Source organism: Berghia stephanieae, chromosome 1 (genome assembly GCF_034508935.2).
Source record: "Berghia stephanieae isolate SIO BIC M18660-M18661 chromosome 1, UCSD_Bste_1.3, whole genome shotgun sequence".
NCBI classification, from domain to species: Eukaryota; Metazoa; Mollusca; class Gastropoda; order Nudibranchia; family Aeolidiidae; genus Berghia; species Berghia stephanieae.
This window is the reverse complement of record NC_088360.1, coordinates 41997679-42020995: the sequence shown is the minus strand read 5'-3', so window position 1 is coordinate 42020995 and position 23317 is coordinate 41997679. Positions and strand designations below refer to the sequence as shown.

Genomic DNA, 23317 nt, shown 5'->3' with positions numbered 1-23317 from the left:
TAACTTTTGCGTTTAATTTAAAATTGGTGGCAGAGATGACTGGTCCTATATTGTGGAATGTATTTTTAGCGATTGTAATTCTTTGTTTTATTTCTAAAAAATCTCTAACGTCTTCGGCTTGGGCACAGATTTAAATTATTCCAACTTTTAGATTAAGCATCAAAGGGGGGACTGTGCCAAATGCCGTTCTAAAGTCAAGGACCAGGAGGTCAACTTGACTTTTGTTGTCATGCAATCTATTCAGATTTCACTTGTGTCTCACATTTGTGACCCTCCGCCTCGAAACGGTATTAAGTTGGATTTTTCAATTTTGGATTTTTGATACCCAAATCATAGCTTATTTTATGCTTTAAAATTTGATACCAAATTTATACAATTCTGATTATTCATTGCCGAGATATGACCGTTTGAAGTAGGGAGAGTGTAAAAACCAAGTTTTGAAAAAATCGACTTTGAAGTGAGGCACCGTTTTCACCCACAGTCAAATCAATGGGCAAAGATAACTCCTTAGATACAAGCATCGAAAATTTGACAATACTAGTGAAATTTGCCATGAGCTTAGATTATACATTTAATAATGTACCTACAAATTTTTGAAACAATCCAATTATTACTTTTGTAGTTATTCATTATTATGTAAGATGTTCTTAAAATAAATAAAGCACCAAAAAATTTTTTAAAAATAAAAATGCCGACAATTTTATGACATTGCTCACTTTTTCAAGAATTTTTTATATTTAAATAAAGAATCAATGAAATGAGAATTATTAATGTGAAATTTTTGTCTTATTTAATAGAGAAAATACGATTTCAAAATGCCAAAAGCTAAAGAAGGGTTTATAATTTCAAAGTACAGTTTTGAAACTACGTGAAGCCGGGTGGGCAGGGAAAGAATTATCAAGAAAGAGGATGAGAGAGGAAGAGAAAGAATGAGAGAGTAAAATACACACACACACACATGAGAGAGAGAGAGAGAGAGAGAGAGAGAGAGAGAGAGAGAGAGAGAGAGAGAGAGAGAGAGAGAGAGAGAGAGAGAGAGAGAAAGAAAAAGAGATAGAGAAAAAGAGGAGCGAGAGGGGGAGGGGAGAGAGACTGCTGTCCAGAGGACGGGAGGGAAATAGCGTAAAGATTGAAACCTGTATAAGTGTGTGTGTATGTGTGTGTTTGTATTTGTGAAAGAAACAAAAGGGAGAGTGAGGTAGACATGAAAAAAGGGATGGAGGCGGAGCAAAGAATTGTAGGGATAGTTTAAGAAAGCATTTTGTTTCAAAGTAAGTCATAGTCAATCAACTGGAAACATATTGACCAATGAGATTGCAATTAAAGAAATGGGCTGGTCAAATCATTCATTGCATTGTTTCCATTTTGAGTCAGATGACAGCTTGAGGAGGAGGGGTGGGGCTTAATGTGTAGTGTCACATGAAAACATGTTATTGAATCTCTCGTTTTCCTTAGCGTTCACCCACATTGTTGATTATCTAAAAAGACTCCCCCCCCCCTTCTTTCAGTATACAAAGAAAGCACGACCAAACGAACATCCATCTCTCTCTCTCTCTCTCTCTCTCTCTCTCTCTCTCTCTCTCTCTCTGTGTTTGTCTCTCTCTCCTCTTCATCTATCTATCTATCTATCTATCTATCTATCTATCCTATCTATCCTATCTATTTATCTATCTATCTATCTATCTATCTATCTATCTATCTATCTATCTATCTATCTATCTATCTATCTATCTATCTATCTATCTATCTACCTATCTATTTATCCATTAATAGGTTTGTCTCTCTCTGTCTGTTTATCTATCCATTTCATTTTTTAGTTACAGTTCATTAATTGTTGAAGGCTCTATTTATTATTCTGCTCTAGTACTTAAAATTAAATGTTTATCCTACAACAATCTCTGTAAGTGTAAGATTAGGCAACTGTTGTCCTATTAAGCATGTCCTATAATTTCATGAATAAAAAAAAAAGAGGGACAAAGGAGGACCCTCACCTCGATCATTTCAACCAATGCAGCTAGACAAAGAAATAATAGCACGTGGTGTGTATCAAAATGCACAAACACACACACATATGTAACACACGCATGTTGACGTCATGAAGCATCCCCCGAGCGTTACAGCCACAGCGCATGTGATGAGCATTGACCAATCAGAATCATTCATTTGTAAGGTTGTCAGGGAAAAACCTAGACTTGTTTACAGTTTTTAAAGTTCATTATTGGTTGAACCATGAAATTGTGGAAACACTCATGCTTTCTCTGAGATTGATAAAAACACGCCCTTTCCTGTGATATCTTACATCTTATTGGTGGAGAAAAAGACTGGGTATTACTAAGCCTTGGAAAGGGTGGCTCTCTGAGAGAAAGTCAACTCTCGTTTTGAATGTGTCACTGATAGTTGCATTTTTAAACTTGAAATTTATATAACTTATCCTCAATATTTATGTTGAACTATTATGTTTTCATTTAGAAAAATAATTGTAGTTTCTGAAACAACCAAAAATTGAAATTTGATAATTTTGACCATTTCCACTTTAAAACCGGTTTTCTTCGTTTTCCAAATCCCGACTTAATACCGCTTCGAGGCAGAGGGTCACATTTGAGGTTTCTCTTGAAACACATCATGCATGTCGTTCTACGTGCTGTATGACCTCAATGAATATTATGTGCTCCAGGTATCAGGTGACAGATGTCAGTGAAGTGGGCCGATAACCAAAGCCTCATCTTTACAGACAGCCATAACATTCACTTGCTTCTAGTCATTAAGTACACTCCCTGTGTCCAGTGATTGTTGGAAAATCAAGCTGACATTTCAAGTTGACATCAGCTGTTTCTATTAGAATCCTTGATGAAAGAAAATTCTACTTTTAAGAGCAGCTTTTACCTAACCAGCAAGTCTTATATATATTTTCCATCAATTTCATCAATGGGGATAGGCCATGGAATCATTCTTCAATTTGTCACATATTGCATAGTGCTTTTGGTTTCTTTCTGAAGTTTATTGAATTCATTCATCCAAGAAATCCTCAAAGGACAATTCTTTTATTGTAACGATTTCATTCAAGCTTAAGACTGCTCTCTTACATTTATTTTTAACAAATGACAAATTTGACAAATTTATATAAAATTTCTCAAGGAGTAGAAAAAGTAAGCACTGATGATGAAATAATTTAGAGAAGATGAAATGAGAAATTGAGATCAGAGTGTATAAATCGTTTAAATGATTGTCTATTGTGGTTAGATATGGAAAATAAAATAAAACTCAATATTTTGTATCACATTGGCATGTTGTTATGTTTTAAGGTTTTCACACATTTAAAAGAGATCAGGTATTTGTACTCATTTTTGAGACTCTTTTTTAGCACAACTGTTGTGAGATATTGATCATGAATAAAGTCATTATAAGTAATCAAAGTCAAGGCCGTTTTCTTTTTTATCACCTAATAATCAAAATTAATTAACAAACAAATGGTATTTGAAACATGCATATGACTACCCTACTATATATTCATGAACATGTATATCAATCATACGAGATGGAAAACAAATAGCCCTATTTTTGAACCTACATAATGTGGGTCTTAGGTTTGTTTTGTTTTTAAGGGTTTTATGGCACTTGCGAAACATATAGATCATTTCAGCACCCATTAAAAGGAAGAAAATGAGAGATAGATTTAAAATCGAAAGCACACAAGACAAAGGGGAATGGCTTAAATAGGGAACAGATGTAGATTCCAAGAGCACACTATCAATGTACGTAGTCTGAGATCACCTAAAAGTCTCATCCTGGCACAAGCACAGGCCAACACTAAGAGAATTATACTTAAATGTTTACAAATCAATATATATATATATATATATATATATATATATATATATATATATATATATATATATATATATATATATATATATATATATATATATATATCATAAACCAAAAAGTAATATAGTGCATAAGAGAGAGGATTTACAAGACAAAAAAATATCATCTCCCAAAACTCTAACTATACATTTGACTGTTTCTCTCCCTCCTAGGGTATCCGGTCAGAGCCAGGGCAAAACCAAGTAATCTCATTCCAAGACAAAGACAGAAAGCATGATGGAAAACAGATATAGGGGTAGTAAGTGCCTCCCTGCCCACTATGGAGTCAATATTTTGATTTAAATTGATTTCATTCCTTTACCTGATAGAGGCGAATAGGCAGTTGTCTATAGGACAGATGTGACAACGCTGCGACCAGAGTAGTAAAAAGCTCCTCATGAGTCTATGAGAAAGAAAAAGAAATGATACAGTTTGATAAGATTTGTTGTTAACATTTATAGTTCCTGTAAACCTACATCATACATAAATAAATTTGACCAAAGAGAGAAAAGTGATTTCCTATTTAATCATATTGAAAGAAAAAAATAATATTAAATAAAACTTTAGACAGCAGAAGAACAGATAGTCCTTTACCTACTCTCTTTAAACAAGTAGTCTGGGGCATGCGTTTCAATGAAACAAAATGTTACAAGATGGAAATACCTTGCAGCAAAACACCACTTAGATCCAACTACATACTGAACAAATACACAATGGAGCAAGTTACAGAAAATCCATATTTAGGCATCATTATACAAGAAAACCGAAAATAGCAAACACACATCAATAAAATAATAAATAAAGCAAGTTCCACACTTGGGTTCATTAAAAGGCACATCCGACATTACCATGCAAACCTAAAAGAAACCTCCTATATAACACTTGTAAGATCTATCCTAGACTACTCCAGTACATTTTGGGACGCTCACCTACAATTGGATATAAAAAGCAATCGAAGCTGTCAAGTGCAGCCCTGCAAGATTTGTCTTTAATGACTACAGCCCCCATAGCAGCGTAACAGACATGATTACACAGCTTGGATTGACTCCCTTACAAGACAGATGGAAAGAGCAACGACTAATGATGCCATCTCACCAGAACAATGACATACAACAAAATTCACGCATTCAAAGAAAAACCCACCAAAAACACTAAAAAAAAAAAAAACAATCTACAAACTCAAACATTCAAATATTCATTTGCACCCTGCACTATCTAAGACTGGAATACTCTTCCCAAATCATGTGTGAACATAACAGATTTAGAAATCCTCAAGCGAAAATTATCAAAATTCTTCAGCCTAAACACCAACAATGGCTGTCACATTCAACACTCTCTTCGCCCTCGAATACAAATTCGACAGAATTGAGTCGACTTCGAGTAACATTCAGATTCAGACCTAAGGTGCTCTCCCTACTGAAATGTAATATCATTTACAAAGATCACTTTCCATAATGTTAAAAATACAAAGTACCGTCTGAGTGTGAAAAACTTGTAAAATTTGGTGAAAAAGAATACCTAAAATTACAATGTGAGACTTGACACCTACAAAAAAATGCTAATATCAGTCTTTGGTTATGGTTGTTGTTTTTTTCATGCCCTATTTAACCACAACAGACACACTACTGTCTTTATCTATAAACAATGAAGTTAAAATCTCAGTGAGTTATAAATTCAATGATATATTGTAATAACAGGAATGATAATAATTACAAAGTGTGAAGTTTATTCAAAGATGTAACTAAACATCATGAAATAAAAGTAATATCAAATCACAGAACATAAAGAAAACAAACAAACAAACTTTTTCAAAACATGAAATAACTATAGAATATTCTTACCGGACTAACACAAAACCGATGCTGGTGTCGATCCTTTAGAGTGAAGAGTTCAGATCCAGCAGCAGCCCATCGACCTGTAAATAACATCAATACCATGTGGATCATTTGATGTGCAAAGTATAAACATAAATGGTAGCTTAAAATATGATGACCCTTTAATGATTTTCTGCTATTTATTCAAAATATTTAATCCCATGGAGTCAGAGTTTATCCAGATTTCTTTAGTGAAAGGTGGATAGCAACAATTATCCAATAGATTATGATGAGATGCGTCTTTTGCAAGATTCCAACTTTTGTTGAAATAGACAAACAGAATACAGTGGACAGTCACCAGAACTTCAGTACTTACAAATCATTTTTAAAGATTTCCATGGTACATATAAAAAGAAAATCACTGTGCCTTTTGCATTGTGTCCAGTGTTTAATAGAAAGGTTTTAACTTATTTTTGATGACTTAATTTATTTAATACATTTTAAAATATCATAAAGAAAATTTCTTGAAACCACTTTTCTTTGAATAATGAGAAGCTATTAATCTGTATTGAATAATCATTGATATTTTTATTCCCATTATTTGTACAAAAATTATATCCAACTCTAATATATGTATTCCAAGACAATGAGAGGTGACAAGCATTTTAGTGATGAAGTTTAAGAGTGTGCATCTTAAATCTGACATTTGATATCTAGAGCCTGGTGCGGCCCTGTGGTCTAGTGGTATGACACTTGCTTTCGGATCGGAAGGTCCTGGGTTCGAGCCTCGCGCTCGGCTCATAGTTGAGTCCTTGGAAAAGGCTCTTTACTCACATTCTCTCACCGCACTCAGATGTAAAATGAGTACCTGGCCGTTAACCGCGTTGTCTTTGTCCGAAAAATTGTAATATCACCTAACAGGCGTCATGTCCCGTCCTTCATGTTAAATGTTGCTGTTGGCCAGGGTTCCCTTGTAAAGCGCGAGAGCACATTTAGTGGATATTGCACTATATAAAGCTCAATTTTAATTTTTTTTTTTTTATTAAATGTTATGAATTAATAAATGAGGTAATAATACAGATGTTTAATACTTGTCACCCATCAATCCGGACACGTGTCTATCACAGCGTGCTTTCCATTATATGTTGTGTAAGACCCAGTTTCCTAAAATTGTTTGGTGGGCAGAAAGGCCATTAGAAAAATCTGGCATAAATTGAATCAAAGCAGGTTTGATTGATTCTTAATCATTCTGTTAACATTTCGTACATCAGAAGCAATATTTTGAAAAAAAGTTTACAAAATTACATAAGAAAATAATTATTCTATATTTAAAAGCAATATTTTATGAAGCTTATCTGATGAAGGTGAAATAAAAAAAACAAACTGGTACCTGATTTCTGCCACAATGCCTCGGGAGCCAAAGTAGTCATAGAAACTTTTTGTCCCCCAATATTGTGCATCTCCCTGTCCACTAGTTTGACAAGTTTTTCCATAGCTCTAAGACCAAGGGGAAGAAGGTGGAAGCCACCAGCATGACCAGGGGCAATGATGTCATTGTATAGCATCAACTGGTGGACAGATAAGGTGGTAGAATGGATGAGTGGATAAAATAGAACTAAAGGATCATTAAGCTGTATTAATGACATAGCAACGAATAAAAGGATGATCGGATAGGTCTATCGGAACTTTTATTTTTATTGGACAGCATCAGCACATTGACAGAATACATTAAACAAAACTAATGATACAGAGTCTAAAGTTTTAGAAAATAAAAAGTCAAATATAAAAAAGTCTTTTTGAATCATAATCGAACATGAATTAAATTATTTATTAACATAGAAAGATAAATTGGCATTAAAAGAAAAAGAAGAGCTTAACACTTACAGAATGACTTTTACATGAAAGGCCTATGTCATTAGCCCTCCTGTCCCCTTTAGCTTTAGGCTGCAGCTTGCCAAAGTTTTGAAATAGTTTTGACACATAACGCCGATGACAGTAAGACCCCATAATTCTGCGGATGAAATAATACGAAGTTGAACAAGAATTTACACATCAAAAGTATGAGATAGGAATATAGGAAGACTCATTTCAGATGATTTTATTTTTAATACATAATAATGCACACACTTATTAAGCACAGCTTATCCCATTACATTAAGCAGGCTCTGGGTGCATTACAATATATCAGGCTAAGGTAACACCAAAAAGAATAGAATTATGCCTTCCGGCGGCATATGAGATGCCGTTGTCAAGACATTCCATAAAGGAAGATGGATAATCCATCAGACAAATGTCTGATGTCAACAGGAATCACTCATGTGAGCAAATTGGGGTTAATAAAATGAAACTGCTGAAGTGGAGTTCAAACACAGGACCTTCTGGGTCACAGTGCAATACCTTAACCACTCGGCCACCTCACTTCCATCAACCTATGATAAAGTAAAAATAATTACTATCATTGCAATTTAACAGCCCTCAATCACTACAATTTAAAAATGGAAATAAATATATCCCTCTCAAAATACGTCATTTGAGCACAAATTTGGCCTTTTCCTTTACACTTGTACAATCAAGTGAGCATTACAATGAGCATTACAATTAAATAATTGGAATTTCATTTATCAGGACAACCACTTAGTTTGAAAAACATGTCTGTGAAAATTGGTTTATATGGGATAAACTTGCTATTGTTGTTATACTAAATCCAACCAAAATAAGGGAACTTTATTAATATCTGGTTCTATATAAAGTGTTCTTTTAGTACTCTCATTGTATATGAAATACTAGGTATAACTCATTGACCGTACTCAAATACATCTTTTTTCATCCTATTTTTTGGTTGTCTATGATTCACGACAATTTTTTTACACATTTACATGCTAGAATTCATATTTCACCTAAGGCAAAGCTTTTAAAACGAATTCCTTAACTTCAACAGATATGACTGTGACAATGACACTATCTTATTTCCATTTCACCGTTAAAGGTGTCTGGAAAAAAAACAGCAGATACTCATTCAGACTCGTTCATGATTCACATTCACCAATGAGGTGGCCTGGCATAACAAGATAACACCAACACTAGGGTCAGAGTTTGTAATTGAATTACATTCATTGTCGCCGGTGTCAATTTCCTGGTCCTGATTTATACTTCTACTACGAATAAGCTTTGCTAGCCACTGCTTTAACCACAACATTAAAACTCAAATAAACTCATTTTGACTTTGACAATGACTCTTGATAACGTGACAAATGTGACCGAATTATCATTAGAATTAGAGTCTAGAGATAAGTATTATTTTATCAAGTTTTAGTGACCAAACTTAAATATAAAGGAGTCTAGAGAAGGGAAGGAGTATAAGATGTCCGTTCCAGATTGCAGTAGAGAGTGAATGAGTTGAGACAGAGTGTTTCGCCAGTTCACGGTCAGCGGTGAACAGGGCAGCGTAGTTTAGACGGTAAGTAATGTTAAAATGTGTAGGCTAAAACTAAATGTGTGAATGAATGAGAGAATGTAGAAATAAAACCGGTTGCTTTTTACTTTCTATAAGTTTATAAGCTTTGTGATTTGGAAATCAATTTCAAGGCAGAAATCCCTATATATTTTTAATACAGTTTAATTCCAACGTTTCAACCACCTGAAATGATAAAACGATATATCTCTAATGAACACCTTACGGGCACAAATTCTATGGAGCTGCCACAGAGTTTACAACAAGGAATTTACCCAATGGAAACCGTACGGTGCTCTTATTGGTTAACCAACCAGCGGCCTCGATGAGAAAAATATCCGCCATTTTGATGTTGGCTGGGAATCGCGTTACTATAGTAAACAAGCGCTGATCGGCCGTTCATGAAAACAAGTTGCTGCTCGCTCGTTTAACTCAAAATTATTCAAAACGATCTCTCTAAAAGGATATAAATGTGACTTCTTAAGGTTTTCTTCACGGTCAAAACCACACAACATTCTATTAATGATTACGTCCGAGGCAAAAAGGAATATTGACAGGTCGACCGAGAGTTGAACTCGTGAGACGACAAACATCAATGCGAAGTGTAGCGAGAGTCAAGCTATTGTTTGTCTTGTCCTATTCTATATATAGAAAAGGATAAATAGTATAGCCTCGTGTGTGAGTGGTTGCGTGTCATAGTCTTGTTTTTAAATTGTTTCTGTTGTTTATGTGTGTAGTGATGACTCTCTCACACTCAATTTCAATGCCGAAAGAGGAATTCCCGCACACAAGAAAGGGGAATTGGGGTGGTATTTGGCATACATATTGTATAGTATCTAGTTCTAAATAGATAACTGATTAAAATTATATTATGATATATAAACACAATGCCAAATACAATTCCGAAGTTTCCTTATTTCAAATGAAGTAAAGCTCCAAAACCTAATGGTAGTGATTGTAGTACTGAGTGTTAGTGAGGTGATGTGGTGTTGGTGGTGGTTGTAGTTGTAGTAGTAATAGTGATGATGATGTGGTGGTGGTGATGATTGTAGTTGTGGTAGTGATGATGATGTGGTGGTGGTTGTAGTAGTAGTGGTAATGGTAATGATATGGTGGTGGTGGTGGTTGTAGTAGTAGTGGTCGTGATGATGATGTGGTGGTGGTGTTTGTAGTAGTAGTGGTAATGATGCGGCTATGTGGTCTAGTAGTATGACACTCGCTTCCGGATCGGAAGGTCCTGGGTTCGAGCCTCGCGCTCGGCGCATAGTTGAGTCCTTGGAAAAGGCTCTTTACTCACATTCTCTCACCGTACTCAGGTGTAAAATGAGTACCTGGCCGTTAACAGAGTTGTCTTTGTCCGAAAAATTGTAATATCGCCTAACAGGCGTCATGTCCCGTCCTACATGTTAAATGTTGACCAGGGACCCCTTGTAAAGCGCTTTGAGCACATTTAGTAGATATTGCACTATATAAAGCTCAATTAAAAAAAAAAATATTTCAATGATGATGATATGGTGGTGGTGGTTGCAGTAGTAGTAGTGGTAGTGATGATAATGTGGTGGTGGTTGTAGTTGTAGTAGTAGTAATAGTGATGATGATGTGGTGGTGGTTGTAGTAGTAGTGGTAGTGATGATGATGTGGTTGTGGTGGTTGTAGTAGTAGTTGTAATGGTGATGATATGGTGGTAGTGGTGGTTGTAGTAGTAGTGGTAATGGTAATGATATGGTGGTAGTGGTGGTTGTAGTAGTAGTGGTAATGGTAATGATATGGTGGTGGTTGTAGTGGTAGTGGTCGTGATGACGATGTGGTTGTGGTGGTTGTAGTAGTAGTGGTAGTGATGCTATTGTGGTGGTGGTTGTAGTAGTTGAGGTAGTGATGTGGTGGTGGTTGTAGTAGTAGTGGTGGTGGTGGTTGTGGTAGTAGTCGTAATGATGATGATATGGTGGTGGTGGTTGCAGTAGTAGTGGTAGTGATGACGATGTGGTTGTGGTGATTGTAGTAGTGGTAGTGATGATGATGTGCTGGTGGTGGTATAGTAGTAGTGGTAGTGATAATGATGTGGGGCTGGTGGTTGTAGTAGTAGTGTTAGTGATGATATTGTGGTGGTGGTTGTAGTAGTAGATGATGTGGTGGTTGGAAAACACATTACAGGTTATTATAATACAGGATTACACACATTCTCTAACTTCATTTTTTGACAGCTTCGTTGTGCCATAAATATACGCAACAGTTCTGAAACATTTTATTGTGGATTTTGATATTGTTTGTTGTTTTTCTTGTGTCGTTATGTTGACATAGATACCGAATGAATGGTAATTACTACATTCTCAGCCAACAACAAAATGGCGCTGAATGCTTTCATTGGTGGACACTTTTTAGGCTTCGTACGTATTCTCATTCGTTTAATTCTATGGTTTACAATAAAGTGAAAGTATAGATGAACAGAGGGCAGAGGGATAGATCTTTTTACACTGTTGAGACTGTTTTCTAGTCGTATGAAACTTGATTCGCAGTGCATGATAATTTGTTTTCTCATTTCCTTGGTTTTCTCTCTCTCTCTCTCTCTCTCTCTCTCTCTCTCTCTCTCTCTCTCTCTCTCTCTCTCTCTCTCTCTCTCTCTCTCTGGTGTGTGTGTGTGTGTGTGTGTGTGTGTGTATGTGTGTGTGTGTGTGTGTCTCTCTCTCTTTTAAAAAAATTAAATTTTTTTTTTAAATTTTGGGAGTACACGGTGGCGGGGGGGGGGGGGGGGGGGGGGGGGGGGGGGGGTATCTAGCCTCAGGATCTATGTACACATTAAATTAAATTATTATTATTATTACTATTATTATTATTATTATTATTATTATTATTATTATTATTATTATTATTATTATTATTATTATTATTATTATTATTATTATTATTATTATTATTATTAGCCAACTGGGTCAAATGTCATCATTATTAATGACGCTCCCCCATATCCCCCCCCCCCCCCCCCCACCCAAAACCCGTTTTAAGAATAGAACTTAACATGCCAGTCGGATATAATGTATCATCACAAACAAACAAAAAGAAATGTCTCACCTTAAACGTTTTTATAGATAGTTCTTAGATGACGTCACTCAAGTCTTTGTTATTGTTTTTTGCCATCCGCGTTTATGAGTAATGCTCACTAAGCTGTAGTAACCTGACTATAAACGTTCATGGATACACACCGTTTTGTGTGTTGGTCCGTTATACTTCCGGATGGCAATGTTATGAGCTTCTTATCCAAGTGCATACTATCTATAGACAGTATGCGCTTGGCTAAGGAGTTCACAACATTTCCATCCGGAAGTATAACAAAAAACACACACAAAATTTTGTGTGACTATGATCGTTTATAGTCTGGTTAATAGATAGTATGCGCTTGGCTAAGAAGCTCATAACATTGCCATCCGGAAGTATAACGGACCAACACACAAAACTGTGTGTATCCATGAACGTTTATAGTCGGGTTAATACAGTTCAGTGAGCATTACTCATAAACGCGGGGGCAAAAAACAATAACAAAGACCTAAGTGACGTCATCTTCGAATAATCTATATGGTTTTAGTGAGCATTACTCATAAACGCGGATGGCAAAAAACAATAACAAAGACCTGAGTGACGCCAACTTCGAACTATCTATAGTCTGATTAATACAATTGAGTGAGAACTATTCATTCAAATGGCAAAAATAAACAGTTGAAAGACGTCAATTTCGTTCTATCTTTAAGGTTTTTAATGCAGATGGTACTGATGCATTGCGTTTATCTAAATATTTACAACATCCGCCAGCCGGGTATAACGTACCGACACAAAACAATGTATCACCTTAAACGTTTATAGCCTGACTAATACAATTTAGTGAGAACTACTCATAACAATGGTTGGCTCAAAACAATAACAATGAGCTGCGTGAAGTCAATCTCGTTCTGTCTTTAGATAGTTCGAAGATGACGTCACTCAGGTCTTTGTTATTGTTGTTTGCCATCCGCGTTTATGAGTAACGCTCACTGAACTGTATTAACCTGACTATAAACGTTCATGGATACACACAGTTTTGTGTGTTGGGACGTTATACTTCCGGATGGCAATGTTATGAGCTTCTTAGCCAAGCGCATACTATCTATATCAGGCCCTGTCAAGTTGGTAAACATTCTTTCGCTCATAATTTTTATTTGTATATTATCTTAAATTTCGCAGCTTTCTATCTTCAGTTGGGAGATTACTTCTCACAAAACTCTCTTTGACAGACTATAAACTTTTAAGTTTACACATTTGTGTATTTTGACGATTGCTATTATGGTGGGTAGAAATGGTGTGCATATTATTTAAACACATACCGACTATGTTGTTTGTTTCAGTTTTTATATAGCGCAATATTCACTAAACGTGCTCAAAGAGCTTTATAGATAGAATGCGCTTGGCCAAGGAGTTTACAACATTGCCATCCGGAAGTATAACGGACCAACACACAAACTCTGTGTAACCATGAACTTTTATAGTCTGGTTAATACAGTTTAGTGAGAACAACTCACAAACGCGGATGGCAAAAACAATAACAAAGGCCTGAGTGACGTCATCTGCATACTATCTATAAAGGGTCCATGACCAACCCGACACGTAACATATAAAACGAAACATGACGCATGTTAGGCGATATTGCATTTTTTTCCGACAGAGACAACGCTGTTAACGGCCAGGTAATCATTTTACACCTGAGTACGGTGAGAGAATGTGAGTAAAGAGCATATTCTAAGGACTCAACTATGCACCGAGCGAGGCTCGAACCCAGGACCTTCCGATCCGAAAGAGGAAAGAGGGTGTCATACCACAAGACCACATAACCGACTTGAGATTGATACCCACATACGGAAGTAGCCCCTTACTTTCAAGTCCCGATATTCATTTTAGTCTCGGTCTATATCATAATAAGACAGACGATTGGTGAGTACTACTCAATGTGTGTGTGTGTGTGTGTTTGTGTGTTTCTGTGTTTGTGTATGTATGGATGTTTGTGTGTGCGTGTGGTTCATTGGGTTATAACCATGAACAAATACAACAGCTTAACACAATACAAATTGTATAGATATAATGATTAAGTTAACGTCACTCGGGCCTTTGTTTGTTTGTTTGTTTTTGTTTTTTTTGCCATTCGTGTTTATGAGTAATTCTCACTAAACTGTATTAACAGACTATACATGTTTATGGTTACACACAGTTTTGTGTGTTGGTGTGATTGACCTGGCGAGAATAATTGGATTTTTGAGCTTTACTCAGCGTATTTTAGAGATTTTTTTACGTCCCACCTTCTTTGTGATATTCATTACAAAGTCAGTTTGTCGACACTATTACTTCTATGCAGAACGTCAAAGGTCTCCAATTTTCATTATACATTTAGAAGGAGATAGGAGAAATTAATGGACAAACAGTCCACAGCAGGTAAGAAAAGCTTTTATGCTATCACATTTCAAATATTGTCTTATTATAGAATGCTGTTTTATGGTCTTAATTTATCTACAGAACGATGTAAGTCTGTACCCGCAGTTTTTCGCGGCCGCAAATTTCACCCTTGGCCGCAAATTTTTATTTGGCCGCAAAAAGCCGCAAATTGACGATTTTTTGTTTTAAAAAAATCAACAAAAGCTATGAAAAATTGTGAAAAGACGGCGACTTTCAATGCTAGCATTCAAAATTGGCACTAAATAACGGACAAACGTGTCTAGGCCTTGCCTCCCACCTCTATGGCCTGGCTTAGGCTATTGGAGATCCCAAGATTTGATTTTCGCCCCCCCCCCCTCCCATGTTTTTCATTCAAAAACCCATTAGGCCTAAATTGAAGTATAAAGCAATAATAATTATGCTCGAAATTGGATAGTAAGTAGAGATTACAAATTTAATGTGCCCCCATTGGAAAATGGATTTTGTTGTTTCTCTTTCCTTGTGAATAGTTATTTTTTTTCCTCTCCTTAATTAGTTTTTCAAATTATGAATTTTTTATGCGATTGTTCACTTTGATTTCCCAAATTTTAAGAAGCTAAATAGTTAATAAAATATTTTGATTACTTCCTTCTTTTTTTTACTTACTTACTATGGCTATTATTATCATTATTGTTATTGTTATTATTATTATTATTATTATTATTTTATTATTATTATTATTATTATTATTATTATTTATTTATTTTTTATCATTGTTATTGTCATTGTTATTGTTATTGTTATTGTTATTGTTATTGTTATTGTTATTGTTATTGTTATTGTTATTATTTATTATTATTATTATTATTATTATTATTATTATTATTATTATTATTATTATTATCATTATTTCAAACCATTCAAAATATAAATTCATGTTGACATGTTGTGACATCAATATTCTACAAAATGCCCTATTTGTGTCAATTTTTTACCGTACATGTTGTTTTTGTTTGATTTTTGTAAAACTAGCGGAAAATTTTTGGCAAATTTTGCTATTTTGATGTCAAATTTTACCATTTTTTATCGCAAATTTTGGCTTTGAAATGGCAAAAAACCGCGGGGACAGGTAAGTCATTGAGAATCGAGCTGACTTATTATAAAATTGCTCCTTTCTTCCGAGGTTAAGCGAATAATATCGACATACTATCAGATATAGAATTCGACAAAGACACTGTAAAGAAGAAACTAGACAAACTCAATATGAACAAGTCCCCAGGACCTGACATGTTCCACCCCCGCGTATTATGTCAGTTGTCAGAAGAACTCTCCGAAACATTAGCGTTACTGTTCCAAAAATCACTTGACTCAGGAACTCTTCCACCCGATTGGAAAGAAGCACAAGTTACACCGTTATTCAAGAAAGGAGACAAGAGTAATCCGGGCAATTATCGACCAGTTAGCCTCACCTCAGTGGTTTGCAAAATAATGGAGAGCATTATTAGAGACTATGTCATAACTCACCTAAAGAACAAGTTACTGTCTGAATGCCAACATGGCTTTGTTTCTGGCAGGTCATGTTCAACTAACCTCCTAAAGACTTTAAATGATTGGACAGAGTTTCTCGACCAAGGATCTTCGGTTGACGCAATCTACTTAGATTTTGCTAAAGCTTTTGATTCTGTTCCCCATCAAAGACTCTTAAACTGGAAGCTCATGGTGTTCAAGGAAATACTCTAAGCTGGATTAAGCATTTTCTAGTAGGCAGGAAACAGAGAGTTAGCGTGCAAGGCACAGTGTCAAATTGGACAGTTCTTAATGGAGTGCCACAAGGCAGCGTCTTAGGTCCAACTCTTTTCGTAATCTTCATTAATGATTTACCAAGTATTTTGTCTAGCTCATGTTCAAAGTATGCCGATGATACTAAAGTATACAGAAAGGTAAACAATCTAGAAAATAGAGACAGTCTTCAGTTAGATATTGACAATCTAGTCAACTGGGCAGACGATTGGCAACTGAAGTTCAACGCTGGAAAATGCACAGTGCTAAATCTTGGAACGAAAAACAAAATCTTTCACTACGATATGAGAAAGCATCACTGTAGCGACAGAACAGCTCTGAATAAGTCAAAACTTGAGAAAGATTTGGGAGTACATGTTGATACTAAATTAAAATTCTCAAAGCATATAGAAACACAAGTTAATAAGGCAAACAGAATCCTTGGACTCATCAGAAAATCTTTTACCTATCTAGACGCAGCAACTATGAAAATACTATTTACTGCATTAGTCAGACCCCATCTCGAGTTCAGCAACTCAGTATGGTCACCACAAATTGAGAAAGATAAGAAACTTATTGAAGGCGTGCTTCGCAGAGCAACAAAAGTAATTCCTGGGTTGAAAGATAAGCAATATGAGGATAGACTGAAACGTATTGAAATTCCAAGCATGACATACAGACGAGTACGGGGTGATATGATTGAAACATACAAGTTTACACGCAGTTTGTATCAAGTCGAGAGTAAACTTTTCGTGTTTGCAAACAATGGAACCAGAGGTCATAATTACAAGCTGCATAAACCAAGGTGTAACACATCGCTTAGGCAACACTACTTTAATCAACGTGTGATCGACCGCTGGAACAGTCTCCCTGAAACGGTGACCAATGCTCCAAGTGTCAACGCCTTCAAAAATAGCTTAGATAGCCACTTAGCAGATTACATGTTTAGCATAGTTGAACCGCCCATTAAGATCCCATCAAAGGGTTAGACGTATATACAGGTCAAAAGATCGGTTAGGGTTAGGGCCTTCAATTTATCAAAAAGTTTATATATTATAGATACAGGTCAAAAGATCTGTTAGGGCTTTTTATTGACTTTTATCTCGATGAACTGAATGCCAAGATCAGCAAAGGCACAAAACGCCTAATACGCTGGAAAACTATACTATACTATAATTTGGGAGGCCTTCCTTACGTTACTCAGGAGTAATAAACTGTCTCAAAATACTAGGATCGCTAACATAATAATCAACTACCGATAGAACTTGTCTTAGAAACACTGCTAACCATGAAATCATAGACGAAAGATGGTTTTTAATTTTTATTTTTTGATTTTTTTTTCTATCAGGGTTAGCTGCGTTTTGAAGCAGTTCCTTTACCCCGAGGATCGTACGAAATGCTTCCCCAAAATGAGAGCAAGTCTCCTTACTAATAATTTAAAAAATACAAACTGAAATCATTGTCTATGCATATGTGTTAAAAGTATTCGGTTTCGATAGATTAGAGCCTTCGCTTAACATCCGTCCAGGATTCAGTCACGGTAGGTTTGTTTTATTTTTTCTTATGAATTACACGGCAGTGCTTTGATAGCTAGGTCTGATAGATCTGCCGGAAAGTAGCAAGCGATTGTTAATGTCCATTTAGGATTTTTTAAAAGGTTACTCAACCCACCTCATGACTCTGAAGACTAGAATGTCTGCATTGAGATCCGTCCTTTTTTAGATGGCTTCACGGTGTCTTGAATTAATTAGGCATTAATTGCTCATGCTTGGATTGAGTTGTTTACATTATTGCGCTTTTTATTTTTGATGGATACCGATATACTAATGATCAAATTTAAGTACACAGATTTAAAATCAAGGCTGAAATTCCACACATGGGCAGAGGAGTTCAATAGTTTCACAGCCCTTTACAAGAGAAACTATAACCTGGAGAAACATATTTCCATCACTTGCAATATCGAAACAGAATGGAAACACAAGTAATAATGGCTTCATAAAGAACCGAGTCAGAAAATTGTTTTTGAAGTTAGAAAAATCACACCACTTATGAAATGAAAAAACTAGTTATATTGGGCATTGCAACTTAGTCAAATTCCAACATCTCTAAAAGATTAAGTGACATAAATAAAAGTGCTGTGAAACTAAGGAAGTCTTGCCGCAAACATTGTTTCATCGGTTAATAGTATCTTGGGTTAGGGTTGAGAGAATAAAAGAATGGGTGGGGCGTTCAGCATGGCGGGGGGGGGGGGGGGTCTCCGGTCTCTCCCCCCCCCTCCGCACCGATTATATATATATATATATAAATCCCCTCTTTAGATGCATAGTTAAGTCCGTGAACAAGGCTCTTTACTCACATTCTCTACCATACGCGGATGCAAAATGAGCACATGACTGTCAATATCTCCTAACAGGCGGCATGTCTCGTCTTACATGTTAAGTGCTGCTGTCGGCGAGGGATCCCTTGTAAAGCGCTTTGAGCTTGTTTAGTGAATATTTCACAATATAATGGCCCCATTTTATTTTAAACTATCTAATTATATTATGATGGCTTTACTTCGAATAAATTTAATATTAAATATTGTTTTTGTCTCAAACAGATCAGAATTTAATACCTACAACCTCCCCCACCTTCATCTGTAATGCTTTCATAACCGCCAAATACGTGATCTTGAGAGCCACATCAATTTGATCATCACAAAAAAAAAAGAAAATATCACGCGGGTAAGAATATTTTATCGTATTTCAAATCGGCATTGTCAATGAATAACTTTATCTAAAGAAAATAGCAGTTAAACACGAAACTAGGACAATATCAGAATTACAACACCTGGTACGTCATAATTTGTTTTTCAACAATTTTGATTTTCAAAAATCCCATCATGAATTAGAGATTATGTTGAAACTATAAAAATGAATAAAATAAAGACGGAGTGGATCTACGTACTTTGTCTTTGTTCATAAATGATCCCGTTTTGATTAATGTGGAGTATGCTGCAATTGTTTTTCTGAGCAGGAAGTATTTTGTTTTTAAAAAATCAGTGGAGTCGCATATCCATGCCTTTTAAAAAATATGCTCTGCACAGTAGTGAAGACGGAACAGATCTCATCTCCTTGCTCACATTTACATTCTAATATAAATAATATTCCTTCATAGCCATGAGATCCTGAGGACCTGTCCTGCCGTATTCTGGAAAAAAATTGAACAGAAAATTTGTTCTTCAAATATCTATTGATTAAAATGATCGGTGTTTGAAGGACGAGTTTTCTGGTCAAAGTTCTTTTTCAGAGTATGACAGATCTGGGCAATCGATTTGGGTGAAATAAACCAAACTAGAATGAATTTATATCACAATAATATAAAAAGCATAAAATAAAATTGTATCATTTTCTATGCTACGAAATTATTACGACTACGGTGATGGTGCTGATGATGGTGGTGGTGGTGGGTAGACAAATCAACGTGCATAATTGAAATCCGGTGTTATTTGTGTGGACATTCTCTTAAAGAAATACAGAAATGGAAGTGGGATCAGACATTTTCAATTTGTCCAAATTTTTTTACAGCACTCTTGCAAAAACCCCATCGGTAGCACCTGCTCTTTGCCATCACAGACACTGGGGACATTTTTAAAATGCATCCATCTAAAAGCGGGTGGTTGGATGGGAGCATCACCCTTGAATCATATACCTATGATGTTCGCATGGGTGTACGATCCGATAGTGATGTCGTTTCTTCTCTTTACTAGCCTATCCTGCTTCTTTTGTTTGTGATTGTATTTTTGACAGGGTATATTTTTTTTCCTGTAAATCCTCTGCCTGTTTGTTCTTGGGTATAATTTAGCTTATGATATCTTTAGGTTATGCTTTTGATTGACATTTGTACTATTTTTGTTAGATTGCTTGTTTTTTTGTTTCAGCGGTCTCTCATATAACCTCAATTGTGTTGGAAGAGACCTAAAGCAACAAACAAACAAAAAAACATCCATCTAAAAAAAAAAAAGAAAGTATGACGTCAACGATGTACAGAGGCTGTCATGTTCATATCATCTATTCAAGACAAAACAGCCCGACTATCTAACGGAGGGTCATAAATCAAATTGGTAAGTCTACAACATTGACATTTGCAGACCTGTCTACTACTACTACAAAACTATCGGTAAATTACGATATCTTGGCTTCAATTTCAGAACTTCATAAGCGTCTAAGTCATTAAAACTTATTAAAAATTAAACTTGATGCCAGACGGCATAATTTAATTAGATTATGGAGTGTTATTTAATTCTTGTGATCGTAAAATGTTGATCCATAAAGGTAAATATTGTGACTGCTATTGCTATCTCCTAAAAACTTTAAATTCTAAAATTCAAACGACTGGTATTTAGAATTTTTTAGCCTACTTTATATTTTGGTGTGTCTGTGTGTTTGGGGGGGGGGGGGGGGGGGGGGGCGCTTTACCGTCATGCAAGAAAACTCGTCCTACAATTATCAATCGATTGAATCTCGGGGGAGTCTTTTGACCTCCAATGGTGGGCAGGGGGTCACTTGCTATGTATTCTATCCTCCTATGTTTTCGGAGTTGTTTTTCCATGCGATGTTAGTTATATTTTTGTTTTGAACATATCTTGCTAACATTTGAAAGTTTTCCTCTCTGTGGGGTCCTACGTTGGTTTTGGAAGAGACGTTTAGATGATTTCAAACTATTTACATCAATGGAATAAAATTAGAACCTAGACCCGTCTACATCTGTTCATTTGAACCAATTTCCTTTTATCTTATTTTTTGTCTTGATTTTTATAATTTTGCACTTATATTTTTTTACTATTTAATTTGCATCTTTTTTATTGGCGCTGATACGACCCAAATGTCGCTAGGGTCAAAAAAGGCTTTAAAATAAGCAAAAACGAGAAAAGATTGTATACAAGAAAATAGTTAAAAGCATAAAGTTAATCTATTGCATATAATTTTAACAACTGATTCGGCGATGATAGTGTTGTGGTGGTGACGACGACGACGACGACGACGATGATGATGATGATGATGGTAGATGGAATCAGCATAATAAGCCGATGGTGTTACACAATAGAAATCTCTTAGTTATTTTCATTTTATTCATGTTTTTCTTGGTTTGCAGCGCTCTTGTAAAAACCCTACCAGCACCTCTGTTCCTTACCACCAAGATACTAGGGGGAATTTGAATAATGCATCCATCAGAAAAGAGGGAGTAATGTCAATGATTTACAGAGGCTGTCATTCTCATTTCTACTCAATACAGAACAGCCCGATTATCCAGTGGGAAGGATAAAGATCAAGTAAGTCTCCAACATTGACATTTGTAACCCATCGCATAAAAACGGGATTATGTTGGGGTAAACCAGATGCCAGTAAGAGATTTCAATGTCAAGATTGTCAGGCTATGTGGTCTTGTGGTATGACATTTGCTTTTGGAGCGGAAGGTCCTGGGTTCGAGCCTGGCTTGGCGCACAGTTGAGTCCCCCTGGAAAAGGCTCTTTACTCACATTCTCTCACCGTAATCGGGTGTAAAATGAGTACCTAGCCGCTAGCAGCGTTGTCTTCTCTGTCGGAAAAAAAGTGTATTAATGCCTAACAGACGTCGTGTCTCGTTCTACTTATAACTTTGAGCTTGTTTAGTGGATATTGCGCTATATAAAAAAGCTCATTTTTTTCTCACCAAAAAAGATGGTATATATATACTTATTCTAGTTGTATTGTATGACCTTTGTCTAAAAGTTCAATTTCTTAATAACCGAAATAATACCGTTTTAATCCTCGGGTCACATTTATCATCCTGTCGTGTTTCAAAAACTCATACAGTAGATTGCGGCATTTGGTCTTAACTTAAATCGGATATAAAATCACCAGCCGTGGGCCGGGAAGGTCTTGCTGTCTTTTTTTTTTTTTTTACTCCTCTCCCCTACTCCTTCCACTGTCAGCTTAAACAACGCTGCTTTTTTCTTAAAATGAGATAACTCTTGTTCTGACAGAGCTTTGACTTGGATCATTTGCCAAGAGGGAAGTAGTCTGGATTTTTTTAGGGAGGAAGGGAGGGACAGGAGCCGGGAGATATTTTTATTCATTGTAAATTACATTGTTACATTTAAATGCTTTTAAAATTGTTAATGATTCGTGGAAAATTAAATATGTCACTCATGTCGGGTTGGTATCTTGTGTTCAAAATGAGAATTTTACAATGGCTCTATTCTGACCCAAGCACTAATAATTATGAATATAGATAATGAATACCTTCCATTTCTTTGTCGTCGTTATGTTACTTTACCCTTTTCCTTCTCATTGCAGATCATCCTTTCTACAATGTATCATTTCAAGAAATCATGTAAATGAAAATTTGTCAAGAAGCGAACAAGTTAATTTGTCAAGAAGCGACCAAGTCATCTCTCATCTTACATCTGAATTTATTTTTGCACTCCGGCTTCAAGTATGGTGAGATCGTCTTGATGGTGGTTACCTATCATAATTTGTAGGATTTTTATTTGTCAATTTATCTGCTCTCCTGTAACAAGATTTATTGCTTTTTACTCGTCATCAATCATAGATGAAAGTCTATTTTTTTCCCCTCGTAGATCATCAATGCTAGATGAAACTTACCTCAAGCAGTGACGGAAAGGATGATTCCAATGAAGTGGGAACTTAATTTAATAATAATGTAGCCTGATGAGTAGATAAATTTGATAAGGATTATAATGATATTGAACATTATGCCCATGTGGCTTACACCCAGTCTAGACATGGCTGGGATGTAGAAACCAGGGCTACATTATACCATCTGTCTGTTTTTGTCGAAAATGGGAAGTGGCTTTGTTCAGGTTTTTTAGATTGTTTTTTTTTTCTTCAGTAATCATCCCCCTTGCAGTGTGATGCGAGGCAAAACTATTGCAGTTTCTTACTGAGTACATTTGTACACACAGGGTGATGGAAATAATGGGTGGGCATCACAGAACACG

General features: G+C 35.8%; 1 protein-coding gene and 1 long non-coding RNA gene across 8 annotated transcripts in view; one reads left to right on the top strand and one right to left on the bottom strand.

Moving 5' to 3' along the window:
• LOC144974992 (putative proline--tRNA ligase, mitochondrial) overlaps positions 1-9713 on the bottom strand; it is a 28598-nt gene extending 18885 nt beyond the window's left edge. For 2 of the 7 annotated variants that reach the window (XR_013645847.1, XM_078918621.1), the window contains exons 1-5: positions 9316-9416; positions 7563-7689; positions 7069-7246; positions 5706-5779; positions 4187-4267 (exon numbers count right to left, since the gene is read on the bottom strand). Coding sequence is in view for 5 of the 7 variants with exons in the window: in XM_078918621.1 (XP_078774747.1) it covers positions 4187-4267; positions 5706-5779; positions 7069-7246; positions 7563-7685 (456 nt within the window). In the remaining 2 variants the exon portion in view is untranslated. Of the gene's footprint in view, positions 1-4186; positions 4268-5705; positions 5780-7068; positions 7247-7562; positions 7690-8575; positions 8689-8786 lie in introns of those variants that run through there. The other 5 variants (XR_013645843.1, XM_078918613.1, XM_078918632.1 and 2 more) reach the window with 4 other exon arrangements.
• Positions 9714-14404: 4691 nt separating this feature from the next.
• Positions 14405-20431, top strand: LOC144963976 (uncharacterized). The gene is made up of 3 exons (XR_013643735.1): positions 14405-14577; positions 18935-19058; positions 20255-20431. It is a non-coding gene; the product is annotated as an uncharacterized LOC144963976 (long non-coding RNA).
• Positions 20432-23317: the final 2886 nt, after the last annotated feature.